Source organism: Euprymna scolopes, chromosome 18, assembly GCF_053919585.1.
Source record: "Euprymna scolopes isolate OS-2025 chromosome 18, ASM5391958v1, whole genome shotgun sequence".
Lineage (NCBI taxonomy): Eukaryota > Metazoa > Mollusca > Cephalopoda > Sepiida > Sepiolidae > Euprymna > Euprymna scolopes.
In genome coordinates, this window is record NC_136499.1 from 62,852,210 (window position 1) to 62,877,178 (window position 24,969).

Genomic DNA, 24,969 nt, shown 5'->3' on the forward strand with positions numbered 1-24,969 from the left:
TTGACTGTGTGAGACCTCAAGACAGTAGAAATGCGTCATTGAACTTCTGACAAAAGTGCATTGAGAATGGTGGTGACCTATACAGAAAAATAAATTCTGGATCACAAAATGTCGCTTGTTTTAAAGTACTTATCTCCTCTTTGAAACTCTTCAACTTTCTGAGTAAAACAAAATTAGATTTTATATTTGAAACAACTCTTTTGAAAGTCGTTTATATTTCATTGGAAAAAAGGTAGACATATCCGTCCGTCTTTTTGTTTCGTGGGACAAAATATCAGAGGCAGTGACGATGACTATCGTATTCAATATTAAAGCCGCTTTTGACAAAACAATTAGATGGTATATGCAGGATTCTACAGTAGAACCCGACTCTTGACAAAAATCAACAAAACATCAGGAGGATTTATAAACCGTGGTGAAGCCTTTGATGGACGATGTCCCCACCGTATTCCCCCACGTCTTCCAGCAGCCACTAATCCCGTACACAATGCCAAGACGATTCAGATTTGTTGGCTCAACGATGTTTCTTACCACTGGTCGAATGACGTTGCTATCATCTTAGCCTGATTGAAACCCTTCACTTTTTCTGGGACGTGATCGAGCTCAACCCCCAAAAAATGGCCCCACAACATGATCGACTCTGAAGGCTGCGATCGTGAAGCGTCTGTTGATAGTTACAAGGACATGGTTGCAAAAGCATGCAACTCATTTTACACACGCCTCGGCAGTTACATTAAAAATTAATATTGTAGGTAACTGTTCTTGTTACGAAATATATTTACTAGTATCTTCATATAGAAAAAATTGCTTTTATTGTCTATTTCATTTTCTTTTAGCAAGCAGTTATACTGCAACTCGCTGCAGGTGTTTTCTTACATTGCTTGATGGAGTTCTAGATTGGTACATTTGCGCAAATCCTCCGCATCTTGAATTCCGCGCAAATAATTGTGTAACACTGTTCGCACACTGGCATTAAAATTGTGCACTTATTATCTCTGTAGACACAGGAAGGTCTTTATTTAGCAAATCAACTCTTGTGTTTTGACTTCCTTACTGCTCACACATATATCACCATCCCTCACAGATTTTCTGTCTTCCTTGAATCTTTTATGCCATTCAAAAACCGATGCTCGATTCGTGATGTATGATCCAAAAGCAGTCTGAAGCATTCCACACGTTTTTTATGGCATTTATGATAGTTTAAAACAGAATTATATTACATATCTTTCTTCTAAAGTGTCCTCATATCTAAATTACATTTTTGAATTTCACCAGCTGTAACAATCAGATTTAGTAGGGTGTATTCAAATTTCTGCTGTAGCTGTTCATTTCATTCATTTAATAAGATATGGCAATAACATACTGAATTCTCAACAGTCTACTACAATTCATTTTTGAAACTTATTTAAGGCACGTAGATTGTACAGATTTCCGACTTGTCATTTATTTAATCAATTAATTTTGCCCGGATTTTACCATGCAACTATAAACATGGTAAAATCGAGTTATGTATTTTATTGTTCAACTTCTCTCTATTGTTGTCAACTTTGAAACCGTTGAAACTTTTGGATGTTTCTTATTTGGACATATAGTAGAACTGATTAATTTACAATTTTAAAGATTAATAAAACTAATATAGTTTCATTTTTATTTCTTCTGATGAGAGGGAATTCTATTTGTAAACTCTATAAAATAAGGAACATATATTGTTATATTCCTTGTTGGAACATTTGATGAAAAAATAAATTTGATGTTTACCAAAAAGATTTATCTTATATTAATCTACATCGAACACGTTCATCAGGGAAGGGCCTCATATAAAATGTTTATTGTTCAATTTATATTAATATATATATATATATATATATGTATGTTTATATATGTGTGTGTGCATATATATGTATATATATGTATATATATATGTATGCATATGTATACGCATGTATATGTATGTATATATATATACATATATATATATATATATATATATAAGCGAGATAAGACACTGATAGAAATTAGATGAGAAATCCTGATAGATATTACTTAAAGTAATACTTTCAAGGTGATCCTAGTCAAAAAGGAAAAGCTCAATATTTAAGAATAGAGCAATATATATGTTTCGTGGTTAAATTTTAAATTCTGGAAAAAAACAACATATAGAGACATATATTCGATTTAAGAATTTGTTGTTTGACAAAAGGAATATATTGAAGATGTTATTTTAATTTCCTTAATACATGGATTTTCAACAATGTGTGTCATTGTTGAAATCCATGGATTAAGGAAATTAAAATAACCCCTTCAATATATTCCTTTGTCAAACAATAAATTCTTAAATCGAATATATGTCTCTATATGTTGTTTTTTTTCAGAATTTAAAATTTAACCACGAAACTTATATATATATATATATACATACATATATATATACATACATATATATACATACATACATATATATACATACATACATATATATATATACATACATATATATATACATACATATATATATACATACATATATATGTATAATCATTTAAACTCGGTAGTGTTTGAATATAAGGTTAAGTGGCAGTTTTAATTATTTAGATCTGCTCACAATTATCTATACAATTATAATACTCAAATTACTTTGTAACGAGTGCTGTAACCCAACATCCGGTTTAAGGCTTCCGGTTACGCATGCATACATAAACATAAACCCATAATAATCAAGTTTTCAGCGTCCCAATTTTTTTGTGTTTTTAAATTATCCAAATAAACAATTTTTAATACTTTCTGCTTTTTTACATCGTTCATTTTCGTATTACGTTTAAGTTATATTTAATTTTATCTCCATTTTTAATAGACCTTTAAAAAAAATATTCATACATTTTCTTTTTACCCTACCAACATAAATAAATAACCTCTAAAGTATTTTTTTTAATTTGCGTTACAAATAAATATTCAACGCAACAATAAACGTATTGTTTTACTGTTTACGTTTTCAGGGTTTAAATTAAAAGATATATCAAAATTTGAATTTAACTTTAAGAATTATGGTATCTGTTCAATGCACATTTACCTATAAGTATGGTAAATTCAATGGCTGTGAGATTTTTTTTAAATAAACAATTATAAACAGAACGACTCATAGAAATCTATCTATATTCTTTTTTCATTTTAATATACTTTCATAGAAATGTTTCTATTATGTCACAAAAAACTATTTTCTTTACGCCACAAGTGTCACGCTCATACATTAATTTCATAGCTAATATAACATACTGACCCAACGGGTTACGAGTAGTTTAGTTACAGTTTATAGATCACCTTCTCAACTATATTGTGGAAAATATTTTAATTTTCGTTCAGTAAAACAAAAAATCATGATGTTTTTACTGGTGTCAAAATCGTAAAAAAAAACGTAAGGAGGTGAGCGACGTTTTCTATGAATGGTTTCTATAGCAACCACGTTGCTTCAACGACTACTGTTACTAACAATTAACCGCACTCGCGAAAAGAGAAGTAACACGTGAAACAGAGAGAATGAATACATGAAAGGGAGATAATTGGGGGATATTATTTAAAGCAGACGAGTGACGTATATTGTTATTACGTAAGTGTATGGTATGTTTATGGGTAAAAAAAACTTAGCCTGAAATTAAAAAAAAAAAAATTGAATTCACTGGCAGCCTAAAAAATAATGGATTACAATAGAAAAAAAGCGAGCATGAGAAGTAATATGGTTAAGCTTAAGATGGAAAAGTAAATGACTAGTAATTAAAACTGAGAAAGAAAAGGACAATATATTCTAATTAAAAATATAAATTTATACCTTAACATATTGCTGAATTATTTTTTTTTTAATTTAATTCATAACATTATATAATCAATTCTTAATGCTGCAATATATATAATATATAATGTGTATATATGTGTCTGTGTCTGTGTAGTTATATTCTTTTATGTGTATTGAAGAGTTATAGTTTAATTAAGGTAATTTTGCCAGTCTCTAATAGTGCTCTATAAAATAGGATTATATAAAGCATCGTGTAAGTGCGGAAGGTTTGAAGTATGATAGAGACGCAATTTTAAGTTCGTTTTAAATCAATGGAAACATTTATTCTACATACTGTTATCATGGCGATATTTTCAGTTTGAATCTTAATGTTTTCTTTTTTTTCTTTTTCTTTTTTTTTTTTTTTTTTTGCTATTTTCAGCTTCGGGATCTTCGCCATGAAAACCTGAACCCGTTTATTGGTTTCTTAAACGACCCAGCCAGACCTTCCTTTATTACAGAATACTGCACGCGTGGCAGTCTCGAGGTGAGTGAAGCACCGTAACCTAGCCTCTGCTGTTTCCGTTTCCTGTTTTGCAATGCTTCGCCAATTTCTGTCTGAACTTCTAGTATCTGTCTTTCCATCATGGATGACTTCCGTTAACTTCCTGCGTCCCTGTTTCGTATTTGATATGAAATAACACTGGTTGGTCATCAAATATACAATGGCGACCGCAACCGGAAGTAAAAGGAAATTAACTACAGTACTTCAAACGTTTACTATATAGTAACGTAAATGGGAAACTTTGCAACACACTCATGTAACATATTAACTTCAGGAAAAAAAACACACTTTGTAACACACTGATGTAAAAGAAAAAAAAAGCATATAATACATATATATTTTTTATTTTACTGGATTTAGGTAAACAAAATTACCATTAGCCGCGACAATTAATATATCGTTTCAATCTAAATAATTCTCATCAAGCAACCGAAACGTAAGGTCTTCATCGGGGCCAGTCTGTTAAGGAAAATAAAAACTAAAAAGTGAGAGGAACACTTAGAAAATGCTTTTTTATTATAAAAAAATTTCTATGGTGGACGTTTGGACAACTGAGGCTTCGATTTCCTAATGATATATTTTCAGATTGAAACGATAGATTTAGTCTCACGAATAATAGATATTTTGTTTACATGAATTAAATTAAATTATATTCTTTTCTTTTTTTATTAATCACTATCAACAACCTCCTTAAATTCAGTGGTTTATGCTTTGGTTGCTTTTAACCTGAAATACGCGCACGCATATATATATATATATATATATATATACATATATATATATACATATATATATATATATATATATATATATATATATATATATATATATATATATATATACTGTGATATTATTGCATAGCTGACTATTAAGACTTCAGAAAAATAGCAACTTTTACTTTTCAGAGTGATCATCTACTACACATACCAAAAATACTCACGTATACTAATAATGGACCACAATAAAAATAATAATTAAGATGATATCAAGAAAAAAAAACGGTGTACTTGTATATATATATATATATATATATATATATATATATATATATATACTTCTTGAACAAATATATATTCTTATCCGCACAGTATATATATATATATATATATATATATATATATATATATATATATATATATATATATATATATATATATATATATACAGTTTTATATTTAGTTTTTTTATTCTTCAACTTCGTCATTCAGCTTTACTTATTTATTAAAAATAAACCTTTTCATAGTTGTTCATCCGATAATTTTATTATTTTTGCATTCGTTCGCTTGAGTACCAGGGGTTTTATCATTTCTACCTCTTCGTCCCTTCATTTCACAGCGATTTTGTTTAAATACTTTTAGATGTTTTTGTAATTTACTTTAGAATATTTTGATAGTTAATGTTTTAATTTTTCATGATTCTTGTATTTAGTCGCATATTTACACTTCATTTTTACCCTTATTCACGCAGTATATATATATATATATTTCTCAGATGTATATAGTTATTTTATTTTTCAATTGACTTTAATTATGTATAAAATTATAATTCATGCGGTAAATTTCCAAGGTTTAGCTTGAAGGTAGGCTTTTTTAATAAAGAAGGATTTGCATTAGGTTGTCTGTGCGTGTGTGGTTGGTCGTATGCATGTATATATCCACCTCTATTATTATTGAGAAGGATTGGATTTATTTGTAATTAATTCTTCTTCTTCCTAGGTTGTCTTAAGGGGTTTAATTCGTTTTTTATTGTTATTCGTATACTAAACCACGTGTCATTAGAATTCGGCCAATCCGACAAGACAGGAAGATTTTGTGTGGAGTACAGTGCACTTATGGAGAGTGGACTAGAGACCGATCACCTCTGGTCGGGTCAGTGCGGGGAGGAGTGTCTGTTGTTGAAAGACCCGAAACATTCCCATGATCACCGCCAAAACATCACGGCCGACACTCTCCAGCGTTCCATTATGGAACGTATAATTGAACATATATATATATATATATATATATATATATATATATAGTGCTTGAACAAATATATATGTGTGTGTGTGTGTGATGTGGAACAAAATGAAATTTATTCATTAATTTCGTATGAATCACACGACTTACTCATTTGTATTTGCATCTAGGTTTTTGATATACAAAATGATCTAGATATTTTACAGCAAGTTTGCAACAAACTATAAATAAGTCTTCAATTTAAAATCTGAAGCGAAAGTCTGTCCTTAGAGCTTATAAATAATGTGGCTCATTTGACAATGGAACCATTTATTTGGATTGAGACAAAACAAGAAACAGGACGTAAATATGTGAAAAGAAAAGAGTTAGGTTTAAAAATCCTGAAGGTAATGGGACAGTTTTTCTCTATCGCACTACCGGTTCAAAATCTGCAAAGAGTGAATTAGTGAAATCTTGACTACTAGCGCTCTTCGATGCGCTGCAATAGGACGTAGGTAGTCTGCGGAGATGTTAACAAATAATCGCAGGATGGAATTTTTCAGATAATTAATAAAATAGAAGAAGAGTCGGCGTTGGTTCTATGTGCTTCCGACTTCAGCTCATCAGCAACAAATTTTATAGACCTATCAAGGCAAATGATTTGATTGTAAAGAAGACGTTGCTAGATATTTCATGCCAAACAAGTTTGTGATGCAACCCATTCTACCAAAACTTCTAAAAACACTCTACCACTACAGTTTTCAGCTAGTTATTGTAGACCCGTGCTAGGGATCACAAATGAAAGAAACCACAAGTACTGTAAAGTGTATAAATATAATGCGTATATATCATAAAGCATACATGAGCCATTAAAGTGGTATGAGAGGAACGTACTCGTAGTATGCTGTTAAGCATGGTATGAATGTCTCCATCTAGTCTCTGAAACCAGTGTTATTTATAGGACTGGTTGATTCCACTTAGTTCTGAAATAGGGGTTATTTGTACCGCACAACCTTCCCCCCTTCCGAGATTTGCATTGCCCTGTAATGGTCGTATAGTTCTTTTTTGGGATCGATCATTTTCCTTTTTCTGGAAGACCGGCATTGTCTGGCTGCTTGTGGTGTTACCGGGTCGAACGTGTCATATATATGGTTCATTACCTCTTCTCGTTCAGCAGGAGGTTGTCTTTCGTTATCTGTGATACGTTTCCGAATTTGGTTCAAATGCTTCTTGTGAGTAAATCTTGGACCTTTGATAATGTAAACCATCCGCCCCATCATTTTCTGGACCTTTCCTAGTTCCCACATCGTATTATTATTAATGTGTACCTGGAAAATACCTTTTCACCAGGTAAGTACCTCTTTTTAGGAACTGTAGTATTCACCTGTTTTGGGAAAATTTTCTCAAAGACCGGCCTAATTTTACTCGAGAACATTAGCTCTTCTGGCGACATCTCTGATGGAACGTGTTCATTACTTAATTCGGTAAACTTGCAAAAACTGCTGGAGCGCCTTTTCTGAGCGTCCCTTTAGCCTTCGTCAGGGATCTTTTCAGCGAGTCTAAAAACTTCTCTACCTGACCGTTTAGTCGGGCATGAGAGGTTGGCGTCGTTATATGGTTAACCTGGAAAGCCTCGTAGAAGCTTTTAAAATGTACCTAAGTGAATTGTGTGCCATTGTCTGACACTAGACAATCGAGTATACCAGACCTAGCATACAATTCATGAAGAGCACTGATTTTAAAATCCGTCGTTTGACTTTTACTTCGGAATACCCCAAACCATTTATAAAAACTGTCTACCGCTATTAAATAATAGTTTCTCCCCAGTGGACCTGTGTAATCTACGTGTATCCTTGACCATGTGTTGCCAGTTTTAGGCAAGGAGCTAAATTGTATTGGGGCGCGTTTGCAGTAATGTGCATCCCGTACACAACTTTACCGTGCCTTCTATATCAGTGTCCATGTTCTTCCAGTAAACGTAGGACCTCATGAGACTCTCCATTCGAGCAACCCCAGGGTGCCCCGTATGGAAATCCTTTAGGATTTTATTTTGTGGTGTAGTGGGGATTACTACCCTTTCTCAGTATAACAGTACCTCATTGCACATAGAATAAACTTCCGCCACCGATTCATCTGATTGAATTTTTTTTTCGTTTCTTTAATGAAACTATCTTCTTCAGCCTCCCTTATCATATACTCCAACGTCACTGATAGTTCCTTGATGGTACTACACAGTATTTGTGTATAGTCCTTTTCACTTTGCAGTGATGCTACTACTGTGTCTTCCAGCGGTTTCTTTGACTTCGGGATTAATCGCGACAATCCACCTGCGTGACCTAACTACGCAGATGTAAGAAATTCCATACTGAAGTCGTAATCCAGTAGAATTGTCCCCCATCTTTGTAGTCTGTTGGCTGTATAAGTTTGCAGGCCTCTTTTTACAACCAAAGATGGTTATTAGCGGCTTATGGTCAATTATCAATTTAAATTTACGACCGTGTAAAAATCGGTGAAATTTTGCAACCCTGAATATGATCCCCAGTGCTTCCTTTTCGATTTGGGAGTAATTCTTCTCGACAGGCAGTAAAGTTATCGACGAATGAACAATCGGCTTAATGGATCCAACCGGCATCTTGTGTAGAAAGCATGCCCCGATCCCATAAGAACTTACGTCGGTTGCGAAAGTAATCTCTTGTTCTGGATGGGATTGAGTCAGGAATAAATCTAAGGTTTATGTATCTTTTAACTTCTTAAACGTTGCCTGGCACTCAGGCGTCCAGTCCCATTTTCCCTTCTTTAATAGTACATTCAATGGCTCGCACAATTCATGCATGTTCTTAATGAACGTTTGAGATTACTTCGCGAGCCCTAAAAAACTTTAAGTTACATTATGAGGCTCTGTCATGTTTTTTTATTGTTGTGGCTTTATCCGAATCGGGTTTGCTCCCGTCCTAATTTATTTTACGACCCAGGTATGTCATTTGTTCCAAAATATCGCATTTTGCTTCCTTCAATGTGAAGCCGTATTCTTTTATTCTCTTAAACAGTTGAAATATATGATCTCTATGTTGTTCAACATTTCGACTACGCATAAGGATATAGTCCAGATAGCCTATTGAGAAATCTAAACCACTTAGCAAAGCATCGATTACCTGTTGGAAAATTACTGGTGCTACTTTTATACCAAATGCTTATCTATTGAATTTAAAAAGTCCTTTGTGCGTTGCAATACACAGACGTTTCGAGCTATCTTCCTCTACTGGTATTTGTAGGTACGCCTCGCTTAAGTCTATTTTGGAAAAAACATCCGCCATTAAACCTAGCGAATATTTCGTCGGTTTGGTAGCGGATAGTGATGGTCCTTGGGCGCAGCATTCAATCCGATAGAGAAATCCGAGTATACTCTAATCTCTTTATATTTTTAAGGTATACGGTGGGGGATGCCCACTCACTATAGTTAATAGGGGTCAAAATCCCAGTGTTACCTAGTTTTTCCAATTCCTCTTCAATTTTTTCCTCGATGCGAACGGTACACTCCGTGACTTTTTGAATATTGGTTTTGCTTTATCCAGCAATTCGAATCTCGCCTTTATTTTTATGCAGCATCCAAGCTTTTCAGAAAAAACACTTGGGAACGATTTTTTAAGATCTTTGTTGAGTTTGTCGGCTTCGGTCGTGCGGTTTTCGACTTTGTGACAAAAATCACTCATTGGCGAGTCTCATAATTCAAATGCTTGAATCCAATCAGTCCCGAATAAATTTGTTGTGTTCCTTAGAACGAACGATTTTAGCTTTTTTTTTTTCGTTCTTTTTAGTAACACATTAATAACTACCTTACCCTCAAAATGTATTTTTCACCAGTTACCGATCTTGCGACTTTATTCGTTTTCGTCATCGTGGGCTTTCCTATTCCCTTGCACGTGTGAAAATTTATAATCGATAAACCGACCCTGAATCGAGTTTCGCTTCTCTATCTAATTCTCACCGTAAGATATTTCCTTGTGCTTTCTGTTGGTGAAGGTTTCATTTTTTGTCAGTTTTTACGTAGCTCTGTTTTGCTACTTTTGCTTTGCCATATAAAGCCTTGTGCCCTGCTCACTTGCATAGGTCACACGTTATTTTCCTTTGGTACTAATATGCATTATACCCATGAGGTCCTCCACATTTGCTACAAAGGGCTCTAAGGTTTTGTCTACCCTGATAATTTTGCGAAGGGTTTTTTCTTCTTGATTGGTAATTGCTGGCGGGCGGGTGTCCTTTATTTTTGGAGCGTATCTTTTTAATGTGAGCGATACCGGCTTCCTGTATGTTTCTGGAATCTTGCTTCACTGCCACGAACCGGTGAAAATCTTCAGCCAGTTTCTGAAACGTCAAATCAGGTTCTAATTCCAATTTATTTAGAGGGCGACGTCTTATGTCGACGTCTTTTCTGGCTATCTAACCTTGTGTGAATATTAGGCATTTGAAATTGTCCGGAGTTAATGACGATAACTTGAAATCGTCAAAGGGCTTATTAACTATAGACTCAAAATTCGTATTGTCATGAATCTCCTTATATGTAAGATTAATGCACTTCCATCTTTTATGAAAAAGGTGTGTCTTTGGGCAGTATAACTTGATTAACAGTGTGCCTGTCTCGTCAAACAACAATTCGTTGTTTCTTTTTCTTGGTAAAATATAGTCCACGAATTTGTTATGTTCGAATCCACCCAACTTCCGTAGCAATAAACTAACCTTCTTTTAATCCGTCCATGAACCGCAGTCAATCTTAAAAAGGTCTTAAAATCTTCTGGAATATGCCTCAAACGTTAGGTTATCCTCAGGAGTATAGTGAAATGTATCAATAGCTGATCAGATCGCATTTTGGGAAAAGGCTGTGCTGGTTCCCTCTCCGCTGTTTTTATTCATTAAAACTTGCGTTATAAAATCCATTTTTATCTGACTGATTTTGTTGCTCTAAATGAAATTTATAATTCCAATATTTGTTCGTTCATTTCTTTCTTTTCTCTCTCCTGTTTTTCCTCGAAGTATTTAATTAAATTTAACTACTTCTCATCCATTTTTTATTGTCAGTTGCTTTTCGTCGTTTTCTTTCTGTATTGTCAATTATTCTTCTCGGAACCTTCTTTCAAGTTCTAATTGTTGACTTTGTTGGAATTTCACCCTTTCCAACATCTGTTTTGCAAAATCGTCCATTTTGTATTTTGGAAGATTTAGAATTACTTAATGACAACATGAGTTTTTTTTTCAGAAACAAAACAATTCGTTGATTTACTTTTTATATAGTACCAACTCTACAGAAAAAAATTTTTACAAAATTCGTACCTGGTAATTTTACAAATATTTCTTTCATTTATTAATTTCCTCGTATTGCAATTTTCCTGGGAAAATAATTCAGCGTTTGCGTTTATACAGAAAATAGTAGACTGAGTTTATCTTTTCTCAATTTTCGGAACTTCTATGTACTGGGTTCAATTCCTTGTTGATCCTACGCATATTTTTATTTTTTTCCTTAAGAAGAATAAGTTATTTATCTGTGAAAGAGAGTTTATAGTATTTTTTTGATATTTCCTATACGTTTCGATTTCTATATTATCTCGTTAACACTTTATTTGTGTCATGCTTATCGAAATCGTGTTTTCCCCTTCTTCCTTGGCGTGCAGTCCGTCGACCAGAGAAATATTTTATTTAATCGGAGTCGAATCCAACGGACTTTTAATTGTGCGACTACTCGCTTTAGCCAATAAAATAATATATACTAGCATTTACTTGCTGTATTTGCGTTAGTTTTTTTTCCTCAATGCGAATGCCTTTTAACCATAAGAAGTATTAGCAAGACGTGCTTTTTAGAATGCCGAATTTTCATTTCAACATTATTTGTATTTATAGAGATGAAAAAAATATTTTTTGACTTACTGAAGACTTTGCATCATTGATTCCGTAATAGTAACTGTTAACACAATTGTTTTAAATCGTAGTTACACTTTTTGTAGCGTTTTGATGATGTATTTGTAAAATTCTTTTTCGGCAAAAATTATTGTCCTTTTTTTTAAGTCTTTTTATCCCGTGTTTGTGGATTTTTCCGACCGAATGTTGTTTTTTTCCCCAAACATGACAAGTAGTTTTTCCCGTTCTTCACCGAAATTTTGAAAAGAAATAATTTTTAAATTTCGAATTTCCCCCGAGTGTAAGAAAAAATTATTTCGAATTTCTGTGTGTGTTCTTTTTTCTTTAATTCTTTTGGTCGTCAAATATTGTTTTCCAATGGTTGGTTTTAGAGTGAGTCCTTGCACGAATATTCGCCAGTTTGCTGCTGTAAACAATTGTTGTAGATTGATCCAGGAAGTTCCTGAATCATCCTCGTCAGCCAGTTGTTGTAGACCCGTGCTAGGAGGCACAAATGAAAGAAACTACAAGAAGTGTAAAGTGTATAAAATACGATATGTATTTATCATAAAGAATACAGGTGGTCTGAGAGGAACGTGTTCGTTGCATGCGGTTAAAAATGGTATGAATTTCTCTATCTAGTCTGTGAAACCAGTGGTATTTATAGGGCTGGTTGATTCTACGTAGTTCTCAAATAGGGGTGATGTGTACCGCACAACACTAATCATTATCGATCTTGATTTCAGCCCTATTAACCGGGGTTAATTTTCAAGACTGAAATCATCACACAGAAACATCTTAAACTATTAGCAGAGAGTTTGCTTGTTTGCCACATTGGCACTGAACACTCCATTAACGTTTATACACGTCTGTGAGGCACTTTTCCCACGACGGAACTGATATTTATAAGCAACGCAAATCTTTGATTTATCCATGGATTCCAGGATATTCATTTGAAATCCCAAACCATTGTGCGACAGATCCTTTCACACTTCGTAGACATCAAATATGTCTGAACTAACGCAGATGCTGATAAAACGATGCCGCACTTGTCGCACGGACTTTTTTTCTTTGATAAATGCGATTTATTTCAAATGATTATTTCTACGCTGCGCTGTTTTTGTTCTCAAAGTATGATTTAAAATGCGGTTTTCTCAGCCATTAACCCTAATATTTGTTTTTATCGGAACCTTATTTATGAAGTTTGTATGGCTTTTTTAGCCAACTCCTCATAAAAAGCTATTCTTATCATACATCTGCTCTGTGTAAAAGGATATTGATGCTTTTTAGATTCATTTATCGTGCAATATCTCCATTTAATGAATTTAATATCTATATTATTATATACAGGATGTCCAAAAAGCCACTGAAAGGTTTTGAACTTAAATAGATTGTTTATTTTGATGATATATTTCTGTAATTTGAACACAATCTGACTAATATATTGCGATGTGTTTTTTAATGCAAAATTCAAACAATCTTTATGAAAAATAATGTCTTTTAAATGTTGCCCATTTTTAGCTTTGCATATTGGTGATTTTTCCAAAACATTATTCATGAGAGATTGCAAAATCTCTGGATTGCGATTTAACTCCCTTATTTCGTTCCTGATATTTTCCTTTAATCCTTGTAGGGTTTTGTGTTTGTTGACATAGACTCTTTCTTTAAAATACCCTCGCAAGAAAAAGTCGGGGCTAGTCCACTATGAGGAGGTTGGCGACGATTTGACGTTGTCATAGCGGAAAATAATGTTGTCGCCAAAGGATTGCCTGTGAAGCTCTGTCGTGTCTCTCGCGGTTGCTTTATATTGTTGGAACCATAATCTGGGCCTATTTTGAATTTGAGGGTGCAGGAAGTCTGTAATCAAAGTCTGGTATCTCTCTCCAATAACAGTGACAGCATTTTCGTCTTGATCTTCAAATAAGTCCAATAATTTTCTCCATTACTGCACACCATACAGTACAGCTCCTTATTCTTCAAATCAAATCGGCGCACAATGTTTCGAATTGTGACTTGAGCTATATGCAGTGAAATGTAGATTACAATGTGTTACGGACTAAGTCACTGCATAGAGACGTGTGAGGCTTCCTCTCGGTTCATCGCGATGGGTTCCCAATTAGGGCCGGCAATCAATAAATTGAAAAGTGGGCGATTCGACTGATTTCGATGACAATAAAAATATGGGAGTGTAAAACATTCGTCGATCATCCTACAATCCCGGGTAACATCTGATATCCCGTCTAGTCACTTATATACATAGATATTTTAAACTGCTACCAATTATCTTACCTAAAAAGTGTTGATTGAAAGGTCGTAGACTTCTCAACCGCTTCGGAAAGTTATTTAAGCCTTGCATGTATAAAGGCAGCTTTATTATATTCTCAATTAAAATATCATTTTGGTTCAAATAAAGTCTCCTATATGTCCCAATGTGTTATCGACGTTTCTTGTTGAGATCTTCTTGAATGCACACTATTCTTAGCGCTTATTCACGGACACACACTAATTTATTCACGGATTGTAATTACAAGTGTCAGGGTATAAGTTCCCTGATGCTGGTTGATACAGAAAAACTGGCTATTATTGAACTAATTATTAGATTTTAATCTTTCGCAGCTTCAAGAAAAAAAATCATGATACTTAAAGAACATTTGATACAAATCATACAAAGTTATTGTAAATCTTTTTTGGTAGCCTTACTCTTTCTCAATAGCAGAATTGGATCTAAATAAATTTTAACGTGTCAATGGCAAATCAATCTAGCTAATCAACTACATAGCTTCCTTTAATAAATTGAATAATAGTAACATTTCTTAGAAATAATTTGCAAGGATACGTGGCGTAACAAGTAATGGACTAAGTAAAATTCAGTTCTTAGTGAAGTTCCTCTGGGGATTGAAGGTTTAATCCTCAGTACGGGCGATAATGAGAATACAATTGCCAATTATCCCAATTATTGAAGTTTCCATATAAGATCATGGCTAACGAAATGAGAACATACTATCCAAGGGTTACACAAAAAAATTCAGTGCAGATTCCTGAGTTTAACACGGAGATTACTGGGTTCGCTAAAATACACTTGATAAAGATCGGAGTTGTATCTGTTACATAGGCGAAAACTTTGTGAAAATGACATTCAAGATGAGAATAGTAGTCGTAACAATCAAATATATATATAAAATAGCAGTCGTCATCTGAAAAATCCAGAAACATAACGACAACAATACTCAAAAACTAGTGTAACGTTATTGTTGTAGAAATAGAGAATAATAACCTTATGTGCAAAGAAAGCGTTTGGGCTGATAAAGAGAATCGATTAGACGGTCATCAGAAAAGGCAATCATTTCGATGCATTAACTCAAATAAACATTTGATGTGAAAGGAAGACTGAATATTTCAGAGTCGATTTTCCCTCTAAAACAGAACTATTCATGAGAAGATAAGGAAGATAACGGACACGAATACGATGGAAAGACACTTCTAAGTTGATCCTTAATAGGAGTAAACGAAACAAGATATTTCACTAGAAATACGAGAGATAGGAATCGCTTTGTATTGTGTTTCTGTGTAGTAGCTTTGTAAGAGGAGGCCAATGTTTTTTAGCTTGCGTTGTATTTGTTTATATATATATATATATATATATATATATATATATATATATATATATATATATATAAAGTTGAATTTCTGTGCGTGTGTGTGTGTTTGTCTGGTCACGAATAGTCTCCTATATGGTTGACTATTTTAAAAAACTGATTACATATAATGATGTATCGAGACACAGGAATGGGTATGCTTGATCTGGCAGAACAGTGGTTCATAAAAATTGTGGGGTCTGCGTGCGCGCCTGGTCCATAAAGTATGGAAATAAATGGAAAGAAATATATAAAATATAAAGTTGAATTTCTGCGTGTGTGTGTGTGTGTGTGTCTGGTCACGAATAGGCTCCTATATGGTTGACTATTTTAAAAAACTGATTACTTATAATGATATAAGATGTATCGAGACACAGGAATGGGTATGTTTGATCTGGAGAACAGTGGTTCATTAAAGTTGTGGGGTCTGCGTGCGCGCCTGGTTCATAAAGTATGGAAATAAAAAATTTAAATGAAGAAAGAAAACGTTTACAAGTGTTTTTGATATAGATGTAATAATACTTTGATAAGTATGTTTTAACTTTAATAGGGATGGTATAATAAAATTGGGGGGGGGGGGCTGCGTTCGCGCCTGGCCTCCACAGAATGGAAATAGGCACAGACTTTAATAAAGACTTTTCATATCTATCTGCTTAAGTATACTTTAATAATCATGTTTTAGTTTGAAGAAATATGGTATAATAAAATTATGTGGTGTTCGTTCGCACCTGACCTCCATAGAATGGAAATATGTCACAAAGTTTAATAAGGTTTTTTATATAGATCCACAGAATATTCTGATAAGTGTTTCAGTATGAACATGTATGGTATAATAAATTATGGGGTTTATCTATTTTATTTTTACTTTTATGATATTTTGCTTTGGTTTTGATACCCCCAAATTCGAAGCTATCTCATTGCAACCCTTCCTTTTCATAACCTATCATACTTTCATAAATCAGAGTCCATTTTCTGTAGGCTATTTTTGAACCCAGTCAACGGCGGGTATTTTTTCTAGTATATATTTATATATATATATATATATATATATATATATGTGTGTGTGTGTGTGTGTGTGTGCGCGCATCTTTTCATGTATACATTACTGCTAAAAGCCTAGATATATATACATCTAATTTATGTATACACATTTATATGCAGAGAGATAAATGCATACATAGCTAGATAGATAAATTAATATAAAAGAAGGAAAAGAGAAATTGCAACGAGAATTTAATTCTGTTGTTTGAGGTATTATTACATCAATAATTTGATATTTCAATTAATGGATTCATAATAAAATATTTTCAAACAATTTGCATATATATGTGTGTGGGGGGTTCGTGTTTATCTATGTATGTATGTATGTATGTATGTATGAATGTATGTATGAATGTATGTATGTGTCTTTAATTTAGCTGACATACATGCTCATATACATTGAAACTGCGAAATATAGATTTCGTTGCGTTTATATTTTTCAGCATAAAAATATGAAACGTCTTACATAATATTAAGCAATATTAAGAGCGATAAAAATAAATTAGACCTGCCTCGTTCTGATTATTTCCGGACTTCTACGCATGCGCATAATATTTTGCTTTTGTGCCAAATGTTCGATAAAATGTCGGTGAAAAACTAAAACATTATGAGTCCAAAATGAAGGAAAATCCGAGAAACCATTAAGAGATTTCCTTTCCATGTTTCCTGAGGCAAAATTAAATATTTCGGATAGAATACAATTGTTCATTTCTTTTTTTTGTTTTTGTTTTTTTTTTTTTGTTTTTCTACGGCCTCAAAAGTTTTCAGCCATCTTTCGTATTTATACGAAAATAGGTTGGTTAAAAAAATAAATGCAAATGAGAAATAGGGGAGATGGAATTACTTTTAATGGGAGAAAAAGGCAGTAGATTTACATGTTGAAACGAAATGCGTTGCTTGGATCAATAACAATTTCGTTGTTCGTATTTCTAAACATATAAAAAACGTAAACTTGTATGTTAAGCCATTTCTAAGATTCGAATAGTTACTTAATCATCAATTTCTAAGTGAACTAGGCATAATTCTGTAGAAAGAGAAGGGTTGACAGTGAAGTGGCCTAATGGTTACCGCTGAGGTATATGAGGCTTGAGTTATGTGAGTTATGTTCTGTCAATTTCACTTCCGAAACATATACTAGTCAGATGCGCCTGAAAGCGGATTATTACTGCCATATCTGAAAAGCTGCCACTCACTGAATTAAGCCTCCATTGACAGAGTACATATGTGAAAATAAATTAATTCTGGAGAATAAATGAGGTTGTTTATGCGAAACTATTTACATATATAAATTACTAGCAGTTCAGCCCGGCTTTGTTCGGGACCATAGTACTATTTGTAATTTTATGTGCATATGCATTGTAGGGGAAAATAAATTTAAGTGAAATTAAATCTCTTTGCCACAAACAAAATAATGAAAAAAAAAAGGAATAAGACAAAATGACATCTCCTTCTGGTTTAAAATGCACCGCATTTAATTTTTCACAAAAACAACAAGATGAATAAGCAAAGGTCCGATCGGTGAAAGTTCTTGCGAAGTCATTATGATTAGAATGTTAGATGAAAGTCCTTCGTGGAATTAATAAGATTAGAAGGTAAAAGTCTTGTGCGAAAATAATCTCTTTATTTCAAGGTTTGTGTTTTAACTGGCGAAGTTCGCCTTATTTAAAAGTCCCATGAGGAAAGTAATTCGTGATGGAAAGTAATTAGTTGTTATTAATTAGAAAATGTGCAGAATGGGTGCGTGTGTGCATAAGTGTTATTTTTGATTGCCCGTGTGGCGGGTGTAATTATGGTTTAACGGCTTTGATGCGACGATGTTATGAAAACGAGAGGCATATTCTCGTGTGACGTCAAAGCGAGAAGAATGGGGAAAAGAAGGGAAGTAGGAATGTTTGATGCATTTTTATACATTTCAGAGGAGAGAGAGTCAGAGAGAACTTGGTCGTTTACGGTATTCGAAGTGCAACCATAGATGGTAGTGTCGCCAGCATAAATGTCTACGAATGATCTAAGGATGTAGTTTGGAAAATCATTGATGTAGATCAGGAAAAGAGTTGGACCCAAGATGGACGCCTGAGGAACTCCAGCATTAATACTGTAAGCTTCTAATTTATGCCTGTCAATCACTACTCTTATGAATCTATCAGAGAAAAATGACAGAATAATTGAGAAGACATTACCAGCTATACCGTATGCGGAGATGTTGTGGAGTAAACCTTTATGCCATATTCTATCAAAGGCCTTTGATATATCAAGAGCACTTGCCCTAGAAAGGAAACCTGCGTCGAGAGTTTCGCGAATCCTATGAAATATAACTGTTAGCATATCTACTGTAGATTTAGTAGAACGGAAATCACATTGCATGTCACTGACGAGGTTATTTTTGCTTCGGTTGTTGCCTACTTCTTTATTAACACAGATTCCAGCAACTTACTCATGATTAAGGGAATGCCAATAGCATATTCTTTTCATTGTTTTGACTCTCGAGTAAATATCCGAAACAGTTAGACACAATTAATCAACCGAGAACCGCATCATTATGCATAAATAATAAGATATCAATTGATATATACCTGAGAATAAAAACAAGGAAAAAAAGATGGTGTTGTCATAGCCCTACTCATGACTCACAAAAGACTGATTTCTGTATCGAGAAGGAGATAACCGACCACCTGAATTCTTAAATACAGAACATACTGATGAGGTTTTCCATGGCGTTGAGGATCAATTCTCCTTTAGACAGCGCTTAAACAGCTTTGGAAGTAGGGGAGCTAGTTCTGATTGAAGCTTTTTCAGCACTATAATTGGAATGCCGTCAGGACCAGCTGCTTTACTGGGATCCAGGTTTTTGATTAGCTTGGCAACATCACGTACAGATATTTTTATGTCCCATGGCGTGTTTTCAAACACATGAGGATTTATGGGGGTGGTGATGATTGCATAGTTACTTTAACTGAGACAACTGAGTGGTCGGAAGATCCCAGTGGAGACAGAAGATAAACATAGCTCTTGACAAGTTGTAAGAAAAACGTCCAGGAGACTTACATACTGACCATCAATGTCATGAACAATCTGAGTTAGGTCATAAGCAATGGAGAAATCGTAGCAGAACCTCTCCTCGTAATCCGTATTGTTTTGTTGACTAACCCTTCCATATTGTGAACATTGAAGTCTTTACAGACGTGAATGTGAGCCGAAGGATGAGCAGACAAGATGTGATCAATTTTCTCTGTTATGCTCTTAAAGATAGTAATCTTGCTGCTGTGGTGGCGATAGAGGGCAAATATAAACGAAGTGCTGTGAGCAAGTGCAACCCGAAAGCACATATAAGGCCATTTAGGGTCTTTCTGTAGATTTACTTTTCACACGGAAAGCCATCTCTAATGTAGGCACATATTCCATGCCCATGTCGATATTGGGGGTCAGGTTTGGATGTTAAATTAGAATATCCTTTAATCACGAACTTTAAGAAAATAGTAGATCCAATGCCAGTTTCACTTTGTAAGAATGTGTTTGGTTAGGTGTCCTGTAAATGGACTTCAACCTCTGGAAAGTTGGAACGTCGACCCCCTGGTGTTAGAGAAGGAGACGTGGTAGTTGAGGTTTACGTTGGAAGTTGGAGTTTTAGGTTGAAGCTTGTGTTCTTTTTGGAGACTTATCGTGGTAGAGTTTTGGGAATTGTGGAATAGGTCGACAGACTTGGTTAGAGCAGAGCAGAGACGGAAAGTTAGGGAGAAAAAGAAGTGAAGAAATATTTTTGTGGACCATGATAAGGTAAAGCTGTAACAATTACCCACTAATATAGCATCGAGAAGCCCCACCAGAACCTACTGCATGGTCCAGAATCCATTCACCAAATGGCAATAAAGCTTCCCCAGTATTTTTTTTACCTGTTTATAGAACGGCCTCCTTAATGGTTAGTCCAACATCTCTGAGTATCAAGCGGATAACTTCAGCCCAGTAAAAGGTTTATCTTCAGCACCTTTATCAGTGATAGTTACAAGGATAGAAATAGAAACAGAAAATTCCCGACATCTTAGGCGACGTCTCATGCAAAAATACTGCCGACTTAGAATACAGTTTTTTCCTCTCTCTCTCTCTCTCTCTCTCTCTCTCTCTCTCTCTCTTTGTCAGAAGAATCATTAATTCTAAAAGAGGACTGAGAGACAAATTAGGAGGAGCGAGAGTTTCGGAAGCTGCCGACAACGCATCCACAGTACATTGTTTACTCTCCATTAAAAAAATGATGATGATAATAAAAATATTCTACTTAATATAAGTCCAATTGACTGGTTTAGGGGAAAGTATGGCGATAGGTTCCCCTCTCACTAACTGAAATAAAGAAAGAATTCAGTTGGTAAAGTTAACGTATGTAATTCTTGAGCAACTCGGCTTAGTTCCTCGAGGCATTCCCGACTTGATTCGAATCGACATTGCCTACTTCTTATGCAAACATTCGACGCTAGGCGGCATATTTATTCTTAGTACTGTTTGAAAAATATACTAAAATGGAATGGCGTTGACAGTTTTGTTTTTTGTTCTTTTAGGAATCTGGCCAAACGTTCATTTTAAATTGGATAATGTGTTAATCTTGTGGAAAGAAAGCAGGCTAATCACAAGCCGCAAACTGACAGCAATAAACTCCAATAATAAATTTAAACTATCGCATTTGGTGGGTTGATGGGGACAACCATAGTAATAAAATAATTGGATAAATAAATTAACACAGTTGAAAGAAAAACAGAATTTTTTAAAATATTTTTTTCTTGCTTACCAGAATTCAGTTACCGGATTTACATATGTAATTCCTGAGCAAATCGGCTAAATTTTGTGAGTCATTTCTGACTTGATTTGAATGGAAATTGTCTACCCCTGTTTCAAACATTATAGAGCCAATTCTCTATTGAATATAATATTGTTCCCATAGTAATGATTTCAAAAGTTTAAAAAAAACATACTTGGATGCGATCGGCTTGAATCGAAACAAAAATTGTTAGTGCTCTAGACACGTATCCTACCGATGCAACTATGGGGAGATAGGTAAGAAAGATCTAATAGTAAACGAGTTAACGAAATTAATTAGATTTTTCGCATACGAAGACAGATGTAAATATATATCAGCATATTTAAATAAACAGTTTGCATATAAACTTTCCGATATATATGTCTGTACGCGTCATTCATTGATCCAAACAAAGATTTTAATCATTATAAATTATCTTTGGTGTATGATTATTATTTCCTGTTAATTTCAGTGTTATATGATTAGGGATATGACAACAGCATATTCTTTTCATTGTTTTGACTCTCGGGTATATATCCGACACACTTAGACACAATTAATCAACCGAGAACCACATCTATCTATATAAAAACATAAGATCTCAAGGGATATATACCTGAGAATCAAAACAAGGAAAATAATATGCTGCTGTCATAGCCCTAGATATAACTTTAGTGTTGTAGAGTTCATCGGATTAACATTTACACACAGATAGACACACACATTTACTGTCTTATTTATATAGATTAGATTGGTATCTGTTCATATCTTATATTTTAACAAAACACTTGTGAAATGGTCGCCATCAAAATGAGTGTTCATTTCCGAGTGTTCATTTATTAACGACGGAAGGCGGTATTTATATGGAATATGTATCCAAGAAATTACGTTATAAATTCACCGATTCATCGAAGCTTTCCATTCGCAAACGTTGACGAACCTTTCTGAACAAGCTACACACTACAAACCAAACTGTTTATTTTATTTTTTCATCCGAAATATAACCTTACTCTAAGCTAACGTTTAGTTTTAGTTTACAAAGTCGTTTTCGTTAGGTTCGTATTGTAGACTTGATTCGTCTTTCTTTGGATATAGTCTTAACTTCTTACGTCATGATTGACAATTTATGAATGCCTATTCCTAAGATGTACCCGGAGAGTGTTAGGAATTAATTTGACCATTAGAAGTAGTATTCATAGTTGTATTACGTATAACGTGGCAAAAGATATTTTTATCTTAAATTTGATGCAATTCGATCCAATAAGTCGAAGCCTAATAGTGTTTATATGATTACATTTGTGCTCCTGTTTGACTGCTATGTTGCATCCATCGACCTTAGAATGCATGCACCTGGTTTCAACTGGTCTTTATAAAAATATGCTCCGCCAGTGTTAAATGTAAAATAAATTATATATTTTTATAAAAATGGATTTGTTCGCTGTTTCTATACAAGCGTTATATTTCAATATGCGTTCCCTGCTGACGATGGAAATGCTGCCTGTGACGACACAATGAAAACTAAAGAGGAGAGACCCATTCTAGCCGATTATAGCCGACGCCATATCGACTCATTGTGTTACTGTTTCCATGTGCCTATCGTTTGATATCGTGTCTATCACCCGGGAAACTAGTTGCGTTCGCAGGATGTTCCTTAACCACGTAACTTTCGCTTTGAACGATAGTGTTATATTTGTATTAAATAATCATTTCTATCGATTCGTATAATGCCTAACTACGTATGGAACGGATGCTATAATATTTAGTTCGCTGCACCTTATCACAAGAAAGATCCATACAAAATTTCAGCCAAGCAAGTCTAGTAGTTTCAGCGAAAAATTGAAACGGACAGACACACACACACACATCAAATGAGATAAATATAATAAAGATAGGATGAAATTTAGGTAAGAATGAAAAGGTAAAAGATTAATTTTTCAACGTTGTTTTTTTTTTAATTCATTATTAATTTAATTTAATGTTTGTATTTTAAATATTTCTATGTATTTCTTTTCAGGACGTCATTCGCAATTTTGATATCAAATTAGACTGGGATTTTAAACTCTCTTTGTTAACGGATTTAGTACGGGTGAGTAAACAATTTTTCCCAACTTTTGATGCAACTTTAAGTTGTTACTGTTTAATTAGATACATTAAAAACAAGCGCACTCCTTTCGGAATTAATATTTTGAAAGGTACATGTTTTGAACGGTACATAATCATTATTGTCGGGACGATTAATCGAAATCGGCATTGAGAATCGGAAAAATCGAAACGTTAGGGAGCATCGGAATCGCTATCGGAATCGTGTATATTTTCCGAAGTCAAAAACGAGTCTTGTTTTTTTGTTTTGTTTTTTATTGAATTTCATTTCTAAAAGTCCTCCACTGCTAGTAGTAAGGATAAAATAATGAACATTTACTGATTTTAAAACTAACATTGAGACAAACATCTACAGATAATCTCACAAAAGTATTTAATTTTATGTTTAAGAGATTATCTGCATATTTAACATGCGTGTCTACCGTAATCGGGGAAAATAACGTTTCTATAGTTAAATGCATAGACATTTATTAAGAATAGGAATCGGCAATTGTATCGGAATCCGGAATTTATTATGGACTCGGTAATTGTAGATTGAGATTGTCGGACTGACTTCCTCATCTTGGTTGTTATTGTCACAACGTTTCGGCCGTTTTGCCCTCCGGCCTTCGTCAGGTGTTTTGTATCGAACTGTGGAACTGGGTTCGAGACTCCTAACAAACGGTTCCCCAGTTCGATACAAAACACCTGACGAAGGCCGGAGGGCAAAACGGCCGAAACGTTGTGACAATAACAACCAAGATGAGGAAGTCAGTCCGACAATCTCAATCAATGAAAACACCTCATCTCAAAAATACAGACAATTACTATCGGTAATTGTATCGGGAAAATATTAGAATTACTCTCATCATTAGTAATGATTGTTCTCTATGAAACGTGGTGCCCTATATCTTCTCCTGCAGCAAACATGCGGACGTCTCTAAAGTTTTTCAAATTCTTATGCGTGATGTTTCTTCTAATGATTATGTGCACCAACGTCATTTGCTTCGTTGGATATGCGACGTGATATAAATTGAAAATCAGCAATTGATTTTCGTTGGTTGTGTAATTGTTTTTGTAAATATGTTAATCCGCAAGTGTGTTCACAAATGATAACTGAAAACACAAAAGGATTTTATGTAACTTTTATTTGTGTATATCGACATTTATTTACCCCTGCACTAATTCTTTATGTTGCGGGGTTTCTCTGTCGGGTTCCGCCGAGAGGACAAAGCACAGGACACCCTCGCTAATTCACGCCAAAATTTTGCACTTTCGTT

General features: G+C 34.1%; 1 protein-coding gene across 1 annotated transcript in view; it reads left to right on the forward strand.

Annotated features, from left to right (window-relative positions):
* The window catches only part of LOC145297633 (retinal guanylyl cyclase 1-like), a 1,014,990-nt gene that overhangs the window by 709,399 nt on the left and 280,622 nt on the right, over window positions 1–24,969 (forward strand). Inside the window, exons 7-8 of the mRNA XM_080143738.1 lie at window positions 4,206–4,310; window positions 23,625–23,696. Of these exons, the coding sequence (XP_079999864.1) occupies window positions 4,206–4,310; window positions 23,625–23,696 (177 nt within the window). The remainder of the gene's footprint in view (window positions 1–4,205; window positions 4,311–23,624; window positions 23,697–24,969) is intronic.